The sequence below is a fragment of the Ostrea edulis genome, chromosome 9 (genome assembly GCF_947568905.1).
Source record: "Ostrea edulis chromosome 9, xbOstEdul1.1, whole genome shotgun sequence".
In the NCBI taxonomy this organism is placed as follows: Eukaryota; Metazoa; Mollusca; class Bivalvia; order Ostreida; family Ostreidae; genus Ostrea; species Ostrea edulis.
The window spans coordinates 37389837-37411822 of record NC_079172.1 but is presented as its reverse complement, the minus strand read 5'-3'; the positions used below and the strand labels follow the sequence as shown (position 1 = coordinate 37411822).

General features: G+C 36.9%; 2 protein-coding genes across 4 annotated transcripts in view; one reads left to right on the top strand and one right to left on the bottom strand.

The window, feature by feature from the left end:
- Window positions 1-518: 518 nt before the first annotated feature.
- LOC125659431 (decreased expression in renal and prostate cancer protein-like) lies at window positions 519-21962 on the top strand. Of its 2 annotated transcripts, none has more exons than XM_056149091.1 (3): window positions 519-722; window positions 3554-4920; window positions 21675-21962. In XM_056149091.1, exon 2 carries the CDS (start codon window positions 3554-3556, stop codon window positions 4904-4906), a length of 1353 nt encoding a protein of 450 aa, XP_056005066.1. In that variant the 5' UTR covers window positions 519-722; the 3' UTR covers window positions 4907-4920; window positions 21675-21962. The 2 variants fall into 2 exon arrangements, with proteins under 2 accessions (XP_056005066.1, XP_048747059.1); XM_048891102.2 differs by lacking the exon at window positions 21675-21962 and adding an exon at window positions 9074-9149 and having other exon boundaries at window positions 582-722.
- The window catches only part of LOC130050118 (xylulose kinase-like), a 45185-nt gene continuing 40213 nt past the window's right edge, over window positions 17015-21986 (bottom strand). For both annotated transcript variants that reach the window (XM_056149089.1, XM_056149090.1), the window contains one exon: window positions 17015-17622. In XM_056149089.1, the coding sequence (XP_056005064.1) occupies window positions 17542-17622 (81 nt within the window). In that variant the 3' untranslated portion in view covers window positions 17015-17541. The remainder of the gene's footprint in view (window positions 17623-21986) is intronic.

Genomic DNA, 21986 nt, shown 5'->3' with positions numbered 1-21986 from the left:
AATATAAATCAGGCAGAATTCTAAGACTGGTGTCTAGGAGAATGTAAAAGTTATGATTCTATACTTTCTTAAAATAAAAAGGAGAGGTATATGAAAATATCTAAAAGCAGAATTAAGCTGCACGTAAAAGATGCACGACTGAATTGAAAAACCGCAAGGCTGTAAAAACTGCGCTCTGCTTTAAAAACTGCAAGGCTGTAAACGTTGCATGGCTGCATGTAAAAAAAAAATAAAAAATGCACGGATGTATTAAAAAACATTTCACGGTTGTAAAAACTACACGAAGTGGAAGCGAGCGGAATTTGATCATCCATCAACTGTATCCATTCACCAGGAAGGCAAAATTACGGACAAATTATAATTGCATTTCACTTAAAGGAAACTTATAATCTGTACGTCACCTTATGAATTGATGATGATTCAGTACTGTACAAAGAAGGGCAAGACGTGGGCTGGACGTAGTGTAGCGTTAAAGCGAAACAGAATAAAACAGATTCTTCAATCTCTTCATTCAACATCTCTGGGTCAGCGAACATCTATTGTACAAGATTATTTCAAAGAGACGTGTTTTGTAAAATAAAACGCCGTGATTTCATTGGTTACCGACAAATGATTGACGGCCCTGTCATTCAAGGCAAGGCGTGGCTATGATATAAAATTCATATCAAGATCATTTCCTCTGTCCACTTCTGGCAGAAATCTCGCACTGTTGAAGTCACCGGGTAAGTTTCGCATTAATTTTGAATATCTACTTATATATATATATATATATAATTCCTAAATTGACAACATTAGTAAAACATAAGCGCTTCCATTTTGAATGTACATGATTAAATCATCTGATGATCAAAATGAAAACGCTTATGTATTACTAGCGTGGTCAAGTTTTTTTGCTGGACACAGTGATATAAAGTTGAATATATATATATATATATATATATATATATATATATATATATATATATAACGACATGGACAATATACATGTACAACATGTATATGCAATTGTCGTAACATGTACGGGAAGACCATTTGTCTCTTCTTCAGGAGAATAAGCTGTTTAAATAGAAACGAAAACTATAAATAAGTTAAGTAAAAACAAAACAAACTAGCACTAAAACTTAACTACAAAGGTCGACAAAGCCCAGAATATCAGCAACATGAAATTATCGAATTAAAAAAGTACGTTCCCAACGATAGATTGTATCTTGTTCAAGGGCGGATCCAAGGGGGGGGGGGTCCAGATACCCCACTGTCCCCCCCCCCTTCTTTGGAGTAACTAGCTGCAATAATGTTGCCCTCTCCGATTTGTTTGTGTTTGGAGAGGGCTACAACTCCTTAGGATCTCCATAATGGTGCAAATGCGGGAGCGATTCACTCCCGCAACCTTTTCGACCATTCTAAACATTTGCTGACTTTCTTTATGTAAATAAAATGTTATTCTATGTTTCTTAGTCAATATATAAATTTAAAACCCGCAGCTTACGATTTGTGAGGCTCTATTCTACCGTTTTCAACAAGTTCGATATATTCCAATTTCTTGATTCATATTTGTACGCCATGTTTGATGTACTGAATTCGAAGTGTCAACTTCCGATTGTCAAGTTATTTGCATATGCCATATAAAGTAGTATTTACATCAATGGACAAGTACGGAGGTGAAAGCTATTTCGTCGGTATCAAAAAGGTTTAGATTTGATATCAAATTAAAAAACGAACAGCAAAGTGTAAATTATTTCTGCAACCATATCATTGTCCTTTCTTTGTCGTAATGGCTCTAGTCTGGATCATCCCGACGTTTGTGGGGGAGTCGGCGTATACACAAACGTCGGGATGATCCAGACTAGCACTATTACGGAGATCCTTTGAAATTGTAGCCCTATCCCGAAAACGTCAGAATAAAAAAAAAAAATCGGATAGGGCTACATTATTGCAGCTAGGAGTTACCTTTAAATCAGCTTGCTTTTTTTCTAATTAAAATCAGATTCTGGGCATAGCGATAACAATGACTAGAACTTGGGGGGGGGGGGGGGGGGAACAAATAAAAAATACAAAACATTTTCATGTATAAAACTGTCTTAAGATCCCCCTAAAATGTTATGTACACACTGGGGTGGGGAGATTGTGAAAAGTAACTAAAAGATAAAGTGTTAGACATCCCCTTCCCTTCACAAATTCCTGGATCCGCCTATGCTTGTTTAACGTCTCTCTCTCTCTCTCTCGATCGATCGATCGAGAATTTTACTAGCACTCATATGGAGACGTCACCAAGACCGGTGAAGGGCTGCTTTAAGCCTTTGCTCGGCGCATATGGCCATTGAGCAGTGAGGGTTTTAGCGTGCCACACCTACTGTGACACGGGACATTCGTTTTTAAGGTCATCAACACCTGATGCCGAGCGTTTCTCAATGGAACTGTCGCTACCTATTTTAACGACGTAGGTCTGGATTCGAACCATCGGCCTTCTGCATGCGGGGCGAACGCTCTAACCTTCAGACCACCGCGGCGGTTCGTCTCAACGAGAGTCAAGACTGAATAAATCAACTATATATCTTTGAAATCAGTCCCATCGAAATGCATTTTACGGCTAAGCAATGACAATTGCTGGGGTTGAAATAATCAAAAAATGGTCACAGATTCTTTGTGAAATAAAGTGTTCTGATGCTGCTAAAATTTCAAAACTGGATTCATTACTATAAAAGGAAAAAAGGTTGAGAAAGAATGAATTTTTTTTTGTTTTTTAAACTCTGCGTGATTAGTTCACAACTTTCAGAACTCCATCTTAATCAAAACATTCCTGCAATTCAACTTCTATTCCATTGACGGAACACGCATTTTTGGCACTGTTTTATTGATGACCTAGAAATGTCCTTATTGAAGGTGAGGGTGACTTATACATTGGTTAATTCATTTCGATTCCTGAGGTCCATAAGACCGTTATTCATTCCAGGTTTGTGGGGAGATAGGAGGATGAGAGAAGATGATTATGCAAAATCAATCTCCACGTTTCTATTGTCTAGTTTATATCCCAGAATACACACACTTATTGCTTAGCTGGTATATCTGTGTTTCGGAATTTGAAGGTTGTTTTGTTTAGTCAAAGGTAGTACTTTTATCCAGAAACAAATTACATTGAAATAAAACTGCATAAGTAAATTACTGACACACAATTGAATGTTGGTGGATGAAAATATACATATATGACCCCAATCGTTTATTACTTACTAGTATACATGTATATAGATTTTAAAGTTTTAGTAAATTTTCAATTGCATAGATATGCCCTCATGCAACGACTTTAGATTTAGTTTGACATCAAAATCGGTATGTGGGGAAAATGCATTCGCAAAAAATCATAAACAGTAAATATATTAGATTTAGAATGCCGGTATAATTTGTTTATAAGACCCACGACTACTTTCATTGTCCCTCATTTTTAGGTGTCACTCCTCTGCCCACGCATCTTCTGTTGATCTCGTTATTGTTTTAAATGACACCTATACTCGATATTAGTCGACATATTTTAATCACGTGTCCTTTTTTGATCATTCAGATGACAAACATGCGGTTCTTCGTGCTACTTGTCCTCGCAGCGTCGGTGTACGGAAATCCCCCTCAGGTCATCAACATAGGTACGAGGTTCATCCCCAGATTTCACAATCAGTACTCCGATCTGGTGGCCAGGATGCTGCAGGCTAGGGGGATGAATGTGTACTCCGTCTACGATTCCCGAATCCGAACTTCACCCTCTGTCATTTCTGGAGGATTCGGCGATTTGGAGGTCTCTGGTTTCCGGACAGGTCTGGACAGGACGTTCGTCCGGAGCTCATCCATTGCGAGAGGGCCAAGCATTACTTACCGTGAATTATTCAGAGATGGCGGTTTAGATAGACCATCCGCCACGCCAGTAGGACCCGCTTTCTCTGCACGTGGACCAGGACTGGATGGGCCAGGTGGAATCGGACCAGATGCACTTGGATTTGATGGAGATGGTGAATTTGGACCCGATGCACCTAGATTTAATGGGCCTGCCACTCTCGGACTATCCACCTCTATAAGATCCGCCCTGCCAAGTCAAGGAGTGGTCGGACCAGAATATGATGGACCTGCCAGATTAGGGCCTGGATTTGATGGAGCTAACGGATTTAGACCTAGATCACGTGAACCAGGACTACCCCCCTCTGGTATCGGACCAGATGCACTAGGATTTGATGGAGATGATGGATTTGGACCCGATGCACCTGGATTTAATGGGCTTAGACTACCTGGATTAGATAGAACTCTTAAATTCGGGCCTGGGCTTGGTAGATCTGTTGTGTCTGGACCAGGACTGGGTGTGTCAGATGCTGTGAGATTTGACGACAATGATGGATTATCTACTCTGTCAGGAAGAGCGGACTTTGGGGACGATTTGTTTACTTCGTCTTCTGACACTTTCGGTTCAAGGCTTGATGGAAGACGGTCTGCCCTCAGTATCTATGATGTTGACTATGCAGGACAAGAAGGATATTCACCACCTTATCTAGGAACCTCGTCATCGTCCAGCAGGATCTATAACGGACTCTCAGACCTTTATTCCGTTGGTATAACTGCACCAAGGAGGTCTAGCGTCAGCTTCCGGTCCGGTTCTTTTCCATCTCTTAGGTCCAGTAGCACCTACTTTAGCAGAGGGCCCAGTATAACTTACGGACCAAGATTGACTAGCCGACGAATCGTAACCTACCCTGGAAGTATCCGTTACAGAAGTAGTTACCCAGCATACGCTAATACTTTACAACGATCCGGCGGACTGCTTGGGGATTTTAGTAGCGCTATCACTTCTGGTGCCCGGTCCACAGGTCGAGCTTTCGGCAACTCTTTGGAGTCACTAACACGAGACTATTCAAACTATCTTAAGTCTGTTTAGGCTCTCAAAACAAGGTAACTATAGCAGATAATTATAGCAGGTAGCTATAGTCTGGAGCTGTAGCAGGTAGGTATAAAATGTAGCTATAGTCTGTAAGTACAGAAGATAACTGAAACAAGATACTATAGAAAGTATTTGTAGCAGATATATAGTAGTTATAGCAGTTACAACTCACATGTAGCTGTAAACGTACCTATAGCAGTTAGCTATTAACAAAAAGTTAACATATAGAAAGTGAAAGTAGCTATAATAGTTAATTATGAAAGTGAAAGTAGCCGTAACATATAATTATGAAAGTAACTATACCAGATAACCGTAGCACTTAAAAGTTAACTATAGCTGTATATGCCATTGATTTTATCACCAAGTAGTGGTAGTTTGCGAATCGAGAAATTGATTGTTTTGAACATGTAAGGTTTTATTTATTGAAAACTGTTCAAATTATCATGATTTTAGGATGTTCATAACACCTATCACACGAGTAGTGCTAAGAAATTCTTATCAAGTATGTAAACGTATGATGCAAACCCTTTTAATGAAAAATACTCGTCTTTATTCAGTATTTTGTTGAGCGGAACCCATCATAAACCACCTCCACGGAAAAATGACCCAATCAGCAGTCTAATAATATCTCTATAGTTACAGTCATTTTTCATGATTAAATCTTTATCATTTCTAACATTTATATATCAAAATTGAGAAAATGTCATCTTGAACCATAGCACAAATCAGCGTAGTATTAACTAACCCATTTTGATATTGACATGAACTACTGGTCGAACATTTCAAAACGGCAGAGGGAAGACAGCCACATATTCTGATCAAATTTGGCACTCGTCCAATGTTATTTTGTTGGCAAACGCTTTCTTCACCTGTTCAATTTCAAGTATCCTAGAAGAAAGATAATTCTAAGTTCCTTTTCAATAAAGAGTTTTCTTAATAATGAGGGATCCGTGCTTAAATATAAAATATGTATCATGAGATGTTTTTAATTTACACTAGACTTGTTCAGATGCGATATTTTGCATACACTTACACTGATAATAGTGTGTCGTGGGTCGTAGTTTGGGTCGTATTTTTTCAAGGGGACATAATTAAATCAGATACAGCAGATATGGGGAAAAACCACTAACCGCTAGCAGATTAAGAAGACATACAATTTCCTCTAATGTTGTAAAATATTTGAACATTGATAATTATATCTATCATTTCTATTGTTAGGAAATACACGGACTCTTTTCATGTATAAGCTCGTGTATCAACATATTTAAAAGAACATAATTGTATTCCTTATAGGAAGTATGAGACTGATCACTGTTCGTTATCTTCACCTTTAATAAGACTATTGGGTCATTTGAGAAAGAGAAAATTTATTTATTTTCTCATTAACGACTCCCGACTCACTGTACCCTGAATATAAACCTACAGAAGAATCTGTAACAGTTTAAGTGATGCACCCCTGGTCCATGCCTTATCGTGCTTTTAGAACTGTCCAGCGAGTACACGTATTAGTAGACAATGGGCGACAGGAACTTGATAGTGACAAGCGTAATCTACATTTCAAGGCGTTTATAAGTGTCAGGTGATCAATTTGCAAAATGTTTATGTCGCATGCTCTATGAACTCGTTTAACCAGGTGCATCACCAAATTCTTGCTGTCGGTATGTATAATCCTATACTTTATTATTTACACGTGATGGCCCATATTACACTAGTTCGTGATATTTTTCTAATTCTACTATAAACATATTTCCCATGATATGGTGCTTGACCTGCCGGTTCTTCAAAAAAATATTTTGTGCACTTAACGACACCGCACAATTCCATACCGGACTGACCATTTTTGAGTTCCAATCTTTACGATCTTTCCATTGATGTGCCGTACAGATGCACTTGGTGGCCCTTTTCTACATTAACCATTACCAAAGTTTTTCTTTGTGTGGTTTCGGTAGTTCCTTTGTACATTATCCATGCCCCAGGTTTTTTGCTTATTTGATTTTGGTGGTTACTTTCCACCTTAATTGTTTGTTTGTCTTTAATGTTCGCCTCTCACCTTATTTGTTTCCACTGGCTTGATTGTGGTGATCCCTTTCTACCTTATCAACTTCTCCATGTTTTTCAGTGATTGAGTGTTGGTGGTCCTCTTTCATCTTATTTGTTTTCATTGCTTTTCGTTTGTTTGGTTTTTCGGTCGTTCGAATCATCGATCACTCAAGTAATCCAACATAATTACACCTTGTAAAACAGTCAGTCCAAAGTCAGAGCGTACTGCGTAGAGACTTTTAATTTTTTAATTGGACATATGTTACGAAAAGGTCTTCTCGAGCAAAGTCAATTTTGTTTTTACAAAATCTTATGCAAGTATATTATGCATCATGAAAGGTGGAGATAACGAATAGTGATAAATCTCATAACTCCTATACGGGATACAAAATAAAGACTTGGGCAAACACAGACTACTAGATATACCAGAGATGGGATCAGGTGCCTAGGAGGAGTAAGCATCTCCTGTCGACCGGTCATACCCACCGTGAGCCTTATAACATAAGATTCTGATCCAACTGTTGCTTCTAGAAGCAATAACATACAATATAATATAATCTGTCACAATACTATATTCAACAAGAGGACAATATTCCCCATCAATCATACATGTATGGCCTGGATATTATTACTAAGGCAAAATAAATGAATAAGAATTTAAAACCAATTGTGTACCGGTATATAATGCATCTCTTGTGTAAAAATTCAAACCTCTATTGCAATCCCGTGGTGTAAAAAACTTGGGCCAACAGACCTCTATTTCAATCGCATGGTGTGAATAAACGTGGGTCCTGAGATATCTATTGTAATCCCATGGTGTGGGTAAACATAGATCCTGAAATATCTATTGCAATTCCATGGTGTGGGAAAACTTGAATCCTAAGATATCTATTATAATCCCATGGTGTGGGTAAACTTGGATCCTGGGATATCTATTGTAATCCCATGGTGTGGATCAACATGGATCCTTATATATGTATTGTAATCCCATGGTGTGGGTAAACTTGGACCCTGAGATATGTATTGTAATCCCATGGTGTGGGTAAACTTAGATCCCGAGACATATATAAACTTGTATCCTGAGACATCTATTGTAATTCCTTGGTGTGGACAAACTTGGATCCTGAGATATGTATTGCAATCCCATGATGTGGGTAAACTTGTATCCACACTACACGAGTACGTTTGCTTAATGTATTATTGCTTATAGGAGTTATGAGATTGATAACTGTTCGTTATCTTCACCTTTCATTTAATAAAGTGTGCCCTTCTATATCTATAGAAGAGGACTTTTGTTTGATTTTTCCACATACACCTGGTGAAAATGTTTCATCCCTATTGTGGTACGGTCCCATGCTGCCCCGAAAGGGTCGTGATTTAAATGATACAACGCTCAAAATTATTAGCATGTGTCCACATTTGACTTTTGAGAGGACAATTTCGAACAATTCTAAAATTAAGAGCTTAGAAACTTTAATACGGCGCCATCTTAGACCCACGAGTTATTTGTTTATCCAAAATTGATTCTATTCAGTTTGGGAATAGAACATTAAATTGACAAATTTGACCTTTACTGTTTTTGCTGAGAAAATGTCTATACCTGATAAAAAATATCTGTCTATCCCTACGTCACACTCCTCTCCATTAATATCACCGCCCTGACGCCCAGAACACGGACAAACATGACTATGACAATGAACAAACTTGACTCCGTGAACAAAGCGGACTCTGTGAACACGAAAAACTAGGGACCCATTTTACTGAACTACTTACGACAAAGTCGCAAGTCTTAAATTGTGTTACACAGTTATTAGTTTAAATGAATGAATTAAAATGTTTCTGAGGCTTAATTTTCTGTATCATTAATTTTACTATTTTACATGGGAGTGAATGATCTTGCAATAAACAAGAAAATTTCAGTATGTAATGTTGGTCGTAAATCGTAAGTACTTTTGTAAAATGCATCCCCGACTCCGTTACAACAATGACTATGGTGAACGTGTTGACACTATCAATTTTATAAGTGATAAATGTTTTAATTTCTCTCTTTCGCTCGTGTTATCTATTTGTTAGATATTGTGATAAATGTTGTGAGTCTTAATATTGTTATTTGTTTGATTTCAGAACACCGAAAAGGAAGAACTCATTTCTCATATGTACATAGACGCCCGAGGTTGAATAAATTATCATGCATACATTACTGGTAGCACTTTATTTTGAATCATAAGTAATTAAAAAAGCAAAAGAAAACAAGAGGTCTACAGGCCTCATTGGCCACCTGAGTATTAGTTAAAAGTATCACTAGTTCCAAGGGCCATGGAATCCAGAAAAAAAATTCCTGTTCTAAATATCTAAGCTAAATTCTAATATTCAGCAACAGTATAAGATGTGTTCTTTAAAACTTCAATGCCCTGAAATGTGCACACATTGATGACAGGCTTTACATAATACATGTATGATATATGTACTAACATTAAACAATATGACTAATTTGGACCCATTCTAGAATCAAAACCCTGGGGTTGCGACATTCACCATCTTTTTGAAATACCTTTTCTGCTATATTCCTAAATATGCATTTAAAATTTATACGGTATCAGCAAACTTTAAGAAGTCCTTCAAATCATTATAATGATTTTAGCCCCACCCTGAAACAAAACTCTTACCCCTATGATCATAAACTTCACAATTTTGGTAAAGGACTACCTACTCATTCTAAATATTCATTTAGTGTCAAATTAGTATCAATAACACTAAAGCAGATATCGTTTATATGTTTTGCACATATACACTATACAAAGTGTATATAGCAAATTTGGCCCCACCCTGGAGTAAGAAAATCTAACCCGGGGATCCAGAAAGTTACAATTTTGGTAGAGGCCTCTCTGCTCTATATCAATATGCATTTAGTTTTTCTTAACGATATGCAGGTGTAGAGAAGATTTTTGAAAATTGGTCAAATTTGGCAGTTTTTACCCCACCCCTAAGGTCCCGGGGGTGTAGGAGTCATAAAATTTACAATTTATGTCCCTCTTGTCCAAAAGATGCTTCATACCAAATTTGAAAAGGATTGGAGTGGTAGTTATCAAGAAGATAATAATTTCTACTATTCACACATTTAAAAACCCACCCGATACCAAAATCCTTACTCCTGGGATAATTAAATTTACAATTTTGGTAAAGGACTACCTGTTCTTTCTAAATATCCATTTAGTTTCCATTTAATATCAATAGCACTAAAGAAGATGTAATTCAAGTGTTTTACACATAAACACCACATACATGTACCAAGTTTAGCCTCGCCCTGGGGTCAGGATATCTACATCGAGGACCGAATAATAGAATATAGCGGGACTCCACAAACTGTCGACAATGTACACAGCGAATAACAGAATATAGCGGGACTCCACAAACTGTCGATAATGTACACAGCGAATAACAGAATATAGCGGGACTCTACAAACTGTCGATAATGTACACAGCGAATAACAGAATATAGCGGGACTCCACACACTGTCGATAATGTACACAGCGAATAACAGAATATAGAGGGACTCTACAAACTGTCGATAATGTACACAGCGAATAACAGAATATAGCGGGACTCCACAAACTGTCGATAATGCACGGAGTAAATAACAATATTACAGAATTACACATAAAGATAAACTGTCGATGAACACACAGTAAGTAACAGAATATAGCAGGACTACACACAAACTGTCGATGATGTACACACTACATCACGGACGGTCGATGATCAACACATTCAATTCATGATTTACAGAATTATCACAACTACACAGCATTGCATTGTGCCCTTACTTTTTGGAGCTTGCAGTCGCTTTATAAACGGGAACTCATGGCATCGAGCTTCTGTAGAGAGAAATATACCTATGTACCAGTATCACTTGGAAAAAGACTCCGAAGTTGTTCCGCCGGGTAAAAGATGTTCTGGCGGCTAGGGATTGTTCCTTCGGGTCGATGTTGTTCATCCAACTCAAGGTTGACCCCCCTAAGTCGAGGTTGTTCCTTTAGTTCGAGAATTTTTTCAGCTTGAGAAAGTTCCTCCGACTTGAGGTTATTCCTCCAGGTTGGGGTTACTCATCCAGCTAGAGATTGTTTCTCCAGTTCCACTTTGCTCCCCCGGCTTGAATTTGTTCCTTCGCATTGAGAATGTTCTTCTGGCTCGAGGTCATCCGACTCGATGATGTTCTTTCGGCTTGAGAATGTTCCTCGGGCTCGAGGAAATTTCTTCGATAAGAGTTTATTCCTCCAGCTTGGGTTTACTCATCCGGCTAGAGATTGTTTCTCCATTTCCACGTTTCTCCTCTGGTTGTTTCTTCTGGTCCAAGGTTGATCCTTCAGTGCGAAGTTGTTCCTCAGACTCGAGGTTATTCAAGGTAGTTCATCCAGCTCGAGGTAGTTCTTCCAGCTAAAGGTTGTTCCTCCGGCTTGAGGTTGTTCCTCTTGCTCGAGGTTGTTCTGTCGGCTCTAGGTTGTCTTTTCTACCTGAGGTTGTTCCTACATCTCAAGGTTGATGCACAGGCTCGAGATTTTCCCTCTAGTTCGAGTTTGTTCTTCTTCCAACTCAATATTGTTACTCATCTAGAGAATGTTCTGCTGGCTAGAGATAGTTCCTTCTTTAAAGGTTGTTCCTTTTGTTCGATATTGTTCCTCCGACTAGAGGGTGTTCCTCTGTAGAAAAGATACCGGGTATCCGGAACCTTACATTCCCAGGTTCCATTTTACGATAGGTGTGGGACCTTCTTGTTGGACAGATGTACCAACATGTTTATAGACCTAACCCCAATTCATGCATGAATTGACACTGTTATTTCCCCGCCCAAACAATGCTCGTTTGTTTCTAACTTTAACATGGAATGTGCTCGTCGATAAAACAAAGTTTAAGGGGGTAATTACTATAGTTCATACTACATCCACAATCGCTTTATTTTCTTACAGAAGTAGTGGATAAAAAGGTGAAAATGACCAACAGTAATCAATATAATAAATACCATAAAGAATACAAAATTAAAAGTTGGACTAACACGGATCCCTGTAAACGCCAAAGGTAAGATCAGTTGCCTAGGAAGAGCAAGCATTCCCTGTTGACCAGTCACATCCACCGTGAGTCTTACATCTTGATCAGGTCAACGGATTTATCCATATTCAAAATCAATATGTAAAGAATAGCCTAACAATTCTTATGAAACATGTCAGACAGCATTCGATCTAATGACATGTTACAAGTATAATTTGCAAATTAGATCACTATAACGACCACAGAATTTGCATTATGCTGAGTTTAAACGATTCTGTTAAAATCATCATACATCAACTTATTTGTCAGTAAGCTGTCTCGATTCAAAAAATTGATGATAAGCAGAACATGCTCTCGCGTATCTAATCAGTTGAGAGATATAAACACCATAAGCAGGTGTTAATGAAATATTACTCATTAAATATGGAACATTTACAATGGATAGGAAGAAAACATCACGATTATGATAAAGTTAAAGTCATAAAGTTGTGTTGTAAGTCTGCCGTTAACGTCTACGTTCAATAAATATCCAAATACAAGATAATCTTGATATAGAGCATCGAATCGGCCGCTAAAATGCTAACTATTCTAAACTACACGTAGTTCCAAAGAAACACACGTAAATTGTAATATGAAATATTTTATTGAAGTCATGAAAAAATTTGATTTGAATACTCAATTTAAAGAAAAGGAACAATACACGTACTATTATTTATGTAAAAGCACGAAAAATATAAATGTATGAAATACATTGTATCCAACATTTTAGGTTTCAATATTGGATGTGTCACGCTAAAATTGCGACAGAACTTAAATCAATTTAACATCAGCAGGTGTGCCTCAAAAGATCTTAAACTTACATGTACAAGTGCTACAGCATGTACATGTATATCATGGAAGTTCAGAGAAGACATGAAATACGAACGTCCCCCAAGTTTGTCTATTGAAGTATTCAATGAATAGTGAAAGGATAATGAACAATTTTGAATGATTAAAATCAACATAAATGTTTATTGTTAAATAAGGTGAAAGTGAAGTTCACATGACTGACCAGTACAGGATTAGAAATTGACCTTTTTACACTTTAGACCTTTTTTGAAGCGTTATCTGCCCTTGGTAAAAATAATAAAAATCTAATTTTCTAAAAGTAATTAAGTGCAGTAAATTGAATTTATTTCATATTTTCATAAAGAGAAAGTGTATGTAACATTCTACCAAGAGATTTGTATAAAATTTCTATAATTTCTTTGAAAAATATTTTAAATATATTAAAATATTTTTCAAAGAAATCATAAAACATGCTCTTCCCAAAGACTTCAATGTTAAATCAAGCAGTAAACAAAATTCTGAAAATTCCTATGGTGGATTATTCTTATTTGATGAACCATTTAAAATGATACCATGATTACAAAAATCCCACCATCAATCTCCTCGATATCAAATATGATTATTATACAATGAATATCTTAATATACTAGATACACACACATGTAAAGCAGACAGCGTTATCAAACATAATTGGATGAAATTAAAAACTTTATTCCTCAATTAGAATCAGCACGTGTACTTGAAAATTCAGTTTGTTTTACACCAGGTATCAGAATCAGAGTAGTAGTTTCCAAAGTAAATTGTTTCTGGGATTTGTCGTGAGGTTAAAGTGTTGTAAAATCAGATATTGATATTTTGATGTGGGTTTTTTTATTTGGCAAGTTCTGAGATATCTTTATTAAAAGTTCTTTGGAATTTTTGAGAATTACACCACTCCTTGCATATATTGTGGCACAATATGTCTAAAGTTTCTCCTTCACAGCGTTTGGTATAAATCGGTGACCGCAATTAAGAGATAAGCGACGGCTACTATTAATCAGCATGTAATATGGTCCTATTGAAGCCAACGAATTCAGACCGGACGGGATTTCTTGGCATGAATGGGCTTGGTAGAGCATTTACTGGATTCTGCAATATAGCTGCAATATAGCTGTTTTTAACGTTTTTGGAATCCAGGATATGCAAGGAAACTCGTATGACTGTGATACCAAAGGTGTTGGAAACTGAAACATGCATTTTGAAGAATTTCATCTTTGGAAAAGGAATATGGAGTATAAATTGAATTACAAATGAAATTAAAACAAAGTTTGTTTAGAATGACCCTTTCAAAGACAATATTATTACAAGTTTTGTCAGCTGGAATCAATACATAATCCTCAGGTAATATAATTCTTTCATCACTTCTAGTTTGATATAAAACATAAACTGATAGACGATATGTATTGTTTTAATTTGTAAACTTTTCTAATGTCCCTTCTACACTTCCATCCTGACAAAATATCACGTTCTTCCTTTTCATATTTAGCCCATCGCCCGGCATAATCTCTGAGAGGGTTCATAACAGAGATGGATTGAGTTCTGTCACCAACTGAAAGATTGAGGTTGTCTGAATTTCGGACATTTCAAAATAAGTGACTTCAGGTCGTCCTTTTCAACTATATTGACATAACCAGACTGAGTAATGAAATGTCCAGCTGGACTATATCGACATAACCAGACTGAGTAATGAAATGTGCAGCTGGACTATATCGACATAATCAGACTGAGTAATGAAATGTCCAGCTGGACTATATCGACATAATCAGACTGAGTAATGAAATGTCCAGCTGGACTATATCGACATAACCAGACTGAGTAATGAAATGTCCAGCTGGACTATATCGACATAACCAGACGAGTAATGAAATGTCCAGCTGGACTATATCGGCATCACAAATAATGAAATGTCCAGCTGGACTATAATTGAAATTTGACGTTTCTTTACTTCCGTTGATGACAGAAAGTGACGGCCAACGTTTTTGAATTGTTTAAACCTGAATCTGCATATTGCAACTCAAGATCTATCACTCATACAATTTCAAGTTTTAATCTTCCATCGTTTCTGATATATTTCTTTTAAACATTAAGAGACTCACAGACTGTATCAGTCACCTGCCCAAAGGACTACGGAATCCAGAAAAAATTCCTGTCCTGCATATCTAAGCTAATTTAATTTCAATATTTAGCAGCAATACAAAACAAGAGGCCCATGGGCCACATCGCTCACCTGAGTCACCTTGGCCCATATCTGAAGACTTTCCATATATATTTGCATGTAAAACCTTAGTCCCTATTATGGCCCAAACTACCCTTTGCAAACTTAAATCTACACTATGTCAGAAAGCTTTCATGTAAATGTCAACTTCTTTGGCCCAATGGTTCTTGAGAAGAAGATTTTTAAAGCTTTTTCCTATATTTGTATGTAAAACTTTGAACCCCCCCCCCACTTGTGGCCCCATCCTACCCCCCGGGGGCCATGATTTGAACAAACTTGAATCTGCACTATGTCAGAAAGTTTTCTTGTAAATATCAGCTTTTCTGACTCAGTGGTTATTGAGAAAGAGATTTTAACTATATATTTGTATGTAAAACTTTGATCCCCCTTGTGGCCCCATCCTACCCCCGGGGGCCATGATTTGAACAAGCTTGAATCTGCACTATGTCAGAAAGTTTTCATGTAAAAATCAGCTTTTCTGGCTCAGTGGTTCTTGAGAAGAAGATTTTTCCTATATATTTGTATGTAAAACTTTGATCCCCTATTGTGGCCCCATCCAACCCCCGGGGCCCATGATTTGAACAAACTTGAATCTGCATTATGTCAGGAAGCTTTCATGTAAATCTCAGCTTTTCTGGCTTAGTGGTTCTTGAGAAGAAGATTTTTAAAGTTTTTCCCTATATATTTGTATGTAAAACTTTGATCCCCCCTTGTGGCCCCATCCTACCACCGGGGGCCATGATTTGAACAAACTTAAATCTGCAATATGTCAGGAAGCTTTCAGGTAAATTTCAGCTCTTCTGGCCCAGTGGTTCTTGAAAATAAGATTTTTAAATAACCCCACCCTATTTTTGCATTTTTGTGATTATCTCCCCTTTGAAAGGAGCATGGCCCTTCATTTGAACAAACTTGAAAGCCCTTCACCCAAGGATGCTTTTGGCCATGTTTGGTTGAAATTGGCCCAATGGTTCATGAGAAGAAGATGAAAATGTGAAAAGTTTACAGACAGACGGACAGACAGACAGACGGACGCCGGACAAAATGTGATCAAAAAAGCTCACTTGAACCTTCGGTTCAGGTGAGCTAAAAAGGAGAAACAAAGATGCATGTGTTTATGAAACACTCATTCAGATGCCCCTGAATTCAAATTACAACAAAGTGGAACTAGGTTAAAGGTCAAAGTTAAAGTCACAAAATTAAAGATTTTGGTGTCGATGGAAAGGTCTTGCCACAAGAAATACACATACCAAATATGAAGGCTCTACTTCTAATGGCGTAAAAGATATGAACAAAGTTGAAGCTTTTTTTTTTACCACAGACAGACAGATGGACAGACCAAAAACTATATGCAGATTCTGAGGGCATAAAAAATAATAAACAGGAATACCTTGAAAAGTCCAAACCTTTCTCAAATTGGTGCAAACACAAACCTCTAGGTAAATAACTCTTCTCATGTTAAATCTTTGAAACTCAAAATCTGTTTACTGTAAACCAATTTTTATTCACATGCGAGAAAATTTCATGAGATTAGCTATAGCCTCATTGTCGTGAATATTTCTCACCGCCAACCAGTCCTTGAATGATGCTTTTTTCAATGAAGAAGGTCTGATCTCGAAAATTTCTTGCCGCGAACCTGTTTACCAAAGTTTAATTTTGAAATAAAGCAGCTGCGAATAAAAGTTGGTTTACAGTAACTTCGTGACCTCTGGAGGTCACCAAGACCCGCTTTTTATTAGTATTGCCCCGAATATTGCATACAGGATTGTGTTATCTCTGTATAAATGTTGCCCTCTATGTTCTACAGGTGTTTTATAGGTTCTAATTAAAATGATACTTGCACATCATTCATTAAAATTGAAGACACTTTGATCAACTTCAAACAATGTTCTACCTGTAATAAATTTATTACAAGTAAAGGTTTCCTAATTACGTGATAAAATGGATTGCAACTGTTTTTATTACCAAAGTTGAAATCAAATTACAATATTGAATACACAAGAACTTCCTATTACATTGTACAACAGAGGATGAGCTATATTTAACATATATCTACAGATGGATTTTATTTCACTTTATCTCATTTAAATTTCCCCCTCTTATAGTGCACACTGTAGAATCTTAGAGTCACAATATCTAACAGTATACAAAATGGACATCATACAAAAAGCATGGAATTTAAAACTGTATAAGAATGAATTTCCTAAAAAAAACAAAACTGGAAATAACGAGAAGTGAATGAAAACTTAATAATTTAATCTTGACTAATGATAATAGCAATGAAGAGAAATGATTCAATTGTGTTAAAGCACCAAAATCAAAATCAGAAGAATTCACAAAATCGCTTTGTTATTGCTAGTCAACATTAGAAGAATTCAAGATATCACTTTGCTACTGTTAGTTAACCATAGGTTCTCTAACAGAAAAATAGCACCATAGATCATAAATGTCAAAGTTGTAAGAATTAAACTAAGTTCGTGAATCCACTCTGCTATTGTTGGCCAGAGTCTTCTCCAATGCCTTATATCTCACAGTCATCTCCTTATATATCTGAAAACATCACAATAAAAAATGGATGTACATGTGTATATGATTTAAAATGCATAAAGATTAGTCATTCAAACTTATCCATAAATCTTCAGAAGTATTCTGCTACCAGTACTAGGATAAAGCATTAAATGCCGATAAGTACTAATAAAAATGAAGTATCAAATATTCATTCTACTGGTAGTACTAGGATGACCCAATACAGTAAAACTCTGATATAGCGAATTTCTGGGAACCCTCAATAAAAATTCTCTATAAGCGTAATTCGCTATACGTTTATAGCGAATTCATAATTCAAATATAACGAATTTGTTACATAACTGATTTGTTCTACATGTATATCAATTGTAGAAGAAAGCTGCAATCGATATACTTACGCTTGTATCATCTTTAAATGAAATGAAGCCTATATATTTTCGAGAAGAAATATTTTTATACAAGAAATATACACATTGATTTATATATGATAATTTATCTTGATGGATTATTATGTTATGCAAGAACATGTCGAGAGAGAAATGTCAACAAAATTTTGCGAGATACATACATGTACAGTCTATTGAAATTGTCATTTACTTGTTGCTTTACACAAATAAAGGAGTGTACAATAAAATAAATGGAGTCAAACTTCAAATTTAATTAACGAGAATAGTAAACAATACCGACAATATATTTCCTAAACGTATGTGTAAGTATTAATTGTTTTGCGTTAACAACCTTTTTGGAAAAAATACAAACAGAAATTTTGTAATAAGTGTGGATTCTTTATGTCAATGGAAAACGATTGTTAAAAATCACAAAGAGTTTAAAATGGAAAAAATAAATTCGTTATAAAAGGTGATTTTTATGTTCATTTTTAATTCAAGGAGAATAGGAATTTACTTCGTTATATCCGTAAATTCGCCATATCCGTGTTCGTTATAGACGCAGATTTTTATACAGAATATATAAAGAATTTGCCGGGGAAATCGTTTTCACTTCGCTATAGCTGTAATTTCGCTATATCCCGTGTTCGCTATATTCGAGCTTTACTGTAGTTTGTTTTCTTCTGATTCAGCACAAATGTTGGCATGAAGTGCTCATTAGTGTGAGAGGAAGTTGGAGGACCCCTGAGAAAACCTACATGTCTGAGTGGGCAACCACCATACCCACCCATAAAAAACCTACATGTCTGAGTGGGCAACCACCATACCCACCCATAAAAAAACCTACATGTCTGAGTGGGCAACCACCATACCCGCCCATAAAAAACCTACATGTCTGAGTGGGCAACCACCATACCCACCCATAAAAAAACCTACATGTCTGAGTGGGCAACCACCATACCCGCCCATAAAAAACCTACATGTCTGAGTGGGCAACCACCATACCCACCCATAAAAAAACCTACATGTCTGAGTGGGCAACCACCATACCCACCCATAAAAAAACCTACATGTCTGAGTGGGCAACCACCATACCCACCCATAAAAAACCTACATGTCTGAGTGGGCAACCACCATACCCACCCATAAAAAAACCTACATGTCTGAGTGGGCAACCACCATACCCACCCATAAAAAACCTACATGTCTGAGTGGCTGCAACCACTATACTTGCCCATGAAAAACTTATATGTCTGAGTGGGCAACCACCATACCCACCCATAAAAAACCCACTGTTGATATCAATGATTGACATGGGATTGCAAAGGTGACCACCATATCCGCCCATAAAAAAACTACTGTCGATAAAGAGGATTAATGCGAGGTCACAAAAGCAACCATCATACTCGCCTATAAAAATATCCACTGTCTATAATGAGGATTGACATGGAATCATAAAGGCAATCACCATACCCATCAATAAAAAAAACAAGAGACCCATGGGCCACATCGCTCACCTGAGTCACCTTGGCCCTTATCTGAAAACTTTCCATATATATATATATATTTCATGTTAAACCTTAGTCCCTGTTGTGGCCCCAACCTACCCCTGGAGGCCATGATTTTTAAAAACTTGAATCTGCACTATGTCAGGAAGCTTTTATGTACATCTCAGCTCTTATGGCCCATTGATTCTTGAGAAGGAAGATTTATCTATATATTTCTATGTAAAACATTGATCCACTATTGTGGCCCCAACCTACCCCCGGGGGCCATGATTTGAACAAAATTGAATCTGCACTATGTCAGGAAGCTTTTATGTAAATCTCAGCTCTTCTGGCTCAGTGGTTCTTGAGAAGGAAGATTTTTAAAGATTTTCTCTGTATATTTTTATTTAAAACTTTGATCCCCTATTGTGTCCCCAACCTATCCCCGGGGGGCATGATTTGAGCAAACTTGAATCTGCAGTATGTCAGGAAGCTTTTATGTAAATGTCAGCTCCTCTGGCCCAGTGGTTCTTAAGAAGAAGATTTTTAAATGACCCTACCTAATTTTGCATTGGTGAGTACCTCCCCTTTGAAGGGGGCATGACCCTTCATTTGAACAAACTTGAAAGCCCTTTACCCAAGAATGCTTTTGGCCAAGTTTGGTTGAAATTGACCTAGTGGTTCTGGAGAAGAAGATGAAAATGTGAAAAGTTTATGACGCCGACAGACAAATTTTAATCAGAAAAGCTCACTTGAACCTTTAGCTCAGGTGAGCTAAAAACCAACTGTCAATAACAATGATTGATATGGGATCGCAAAAGTGACCCCCATACCATTTCCCATGCAAATTTCAAGATATTTTATTTGATATTGTTTGGTTAATCATACATATCTGGTTATGGGCCATGGATAAATGTGCTCTCTATCTTTTTTCATGCTAAAATGGATTGAAAATGTTCATGTCTTTTCCTACTTTCAGTGGCAGATTTACGGGGGTGGGGGGTGGGGGGGTGGTGGTGGTGGGGTGGGGGGGGGGGGGGGGTGGTGGTGGTGGGGTGGGGGGTGGGGGGTGGGGGGTGGGGGAGTGTGTGTGCAACCAGTGCACACACACCCCTAAAATTTTCAAATTTAAGGTAAATCGTGGTATTTTGTTTAGAAAAATGTACTAAACGATACAAGAAGCAATGATTCCTTCCACTCCCAGAGAAATAAATGACAAAATCTTTTGATTTCTTGAATGACTTCATTGGAAGAACTTAATTTTTTCCAAAAACCCTTAAAATTTGCGTCATTTTATTAATTTCACCTGATTAGAAATGATAGAAAATAGTACAAATAACTGAATAGGAGACATATTTCAAGCCCTATAAAATCTGTAAAATCCAGGAGCCTCCGGGGACTTCGCCCCTAGGCCCCCACCAGGGTTGGACCCAGACCCCTGCCTCATAAAGTGGCGCCCCCGTAACTACAATTCATGGATCCGCCCCTGACTTTGGCATGGAAACGGGGAAAATTCACCTGTTTGTGACATCACAGTTGGGACTAGAGAGTTAAATGATAATGTGTGCATTTCGGTCTGAAAAGTAGTATACAATATACCATGTTTTCCTATCTGGGAACTTTTTAAAAACACAACAAAAACAAGTGAATGTGTACCCCCTTCTTTATTCTACATGCAACATTCCGAAGAGCCGGGCAGTATACATGGATATGTATATTACTATTAGGAGTGACCATAAAGATAGAGGGCTCTAAATTTGAATTGCATTACGACACTGACATACATTCTGGCATATCAAACACTTGTTCATCTATTTACGTAAATCTACAAACTTCAGCAAGACCTTAGTTTCACACCAGTACATGTAAGACAGGCCTTGTAGATTTATATAGGCAAGTAGAAATTTCTCCTAGTGATCAATACAGTATCAATGAACAATATATCAATAAACATAATCATTTACTTATTGTGTTGATAACATAATCATTAATATTTATGGTCTTGATGAAATTACAGCCAATTTGATTGGCTGAAATTAAAATTCGTTTGATTTCTGCATCAAAGAAAACCTTATTTTGACTTCATGTTGTGTATTGATACGTCGCAAGAATTTAAAAACAAAATCATGTTTTATCTATATCTAAACTCAATGTTTTAAAATATCTAAATGAAGTGAATCTTACAATTCTTTTCTTTATGCAGGTATCAAAGGAGAAAATTGGACGGAAAACTTCATCAATACATGTACTGCATGCACTGATTAACATAATCAATGTAAACATAAACAATATTGAATGTGTAAATTAACATAAGCAATATTATGCTAATCAACATAAACACTATTGTGCTAATTCACATCAACACTATTGTGCTAATTCACATCAACACTATTGTGCTAATTCACATCAACACTATTGTGCTAATAAATGTCATAATCAATATTTTGCAGATATACATAAGCAACAGATAATAAATATTATGCACATTAAATTTTCATCTCTTCTTGCAAAAGTA

Excerpts from the sequence above, each read along its gene's own strand:
- LOC125659431 (XM_056149091.1), top strand. The coding sequence starts at position 3,554 with ATGACAAACATGCGGTTCTTCGTGCTACTTGTCCTCGCAGCGTCGGTG.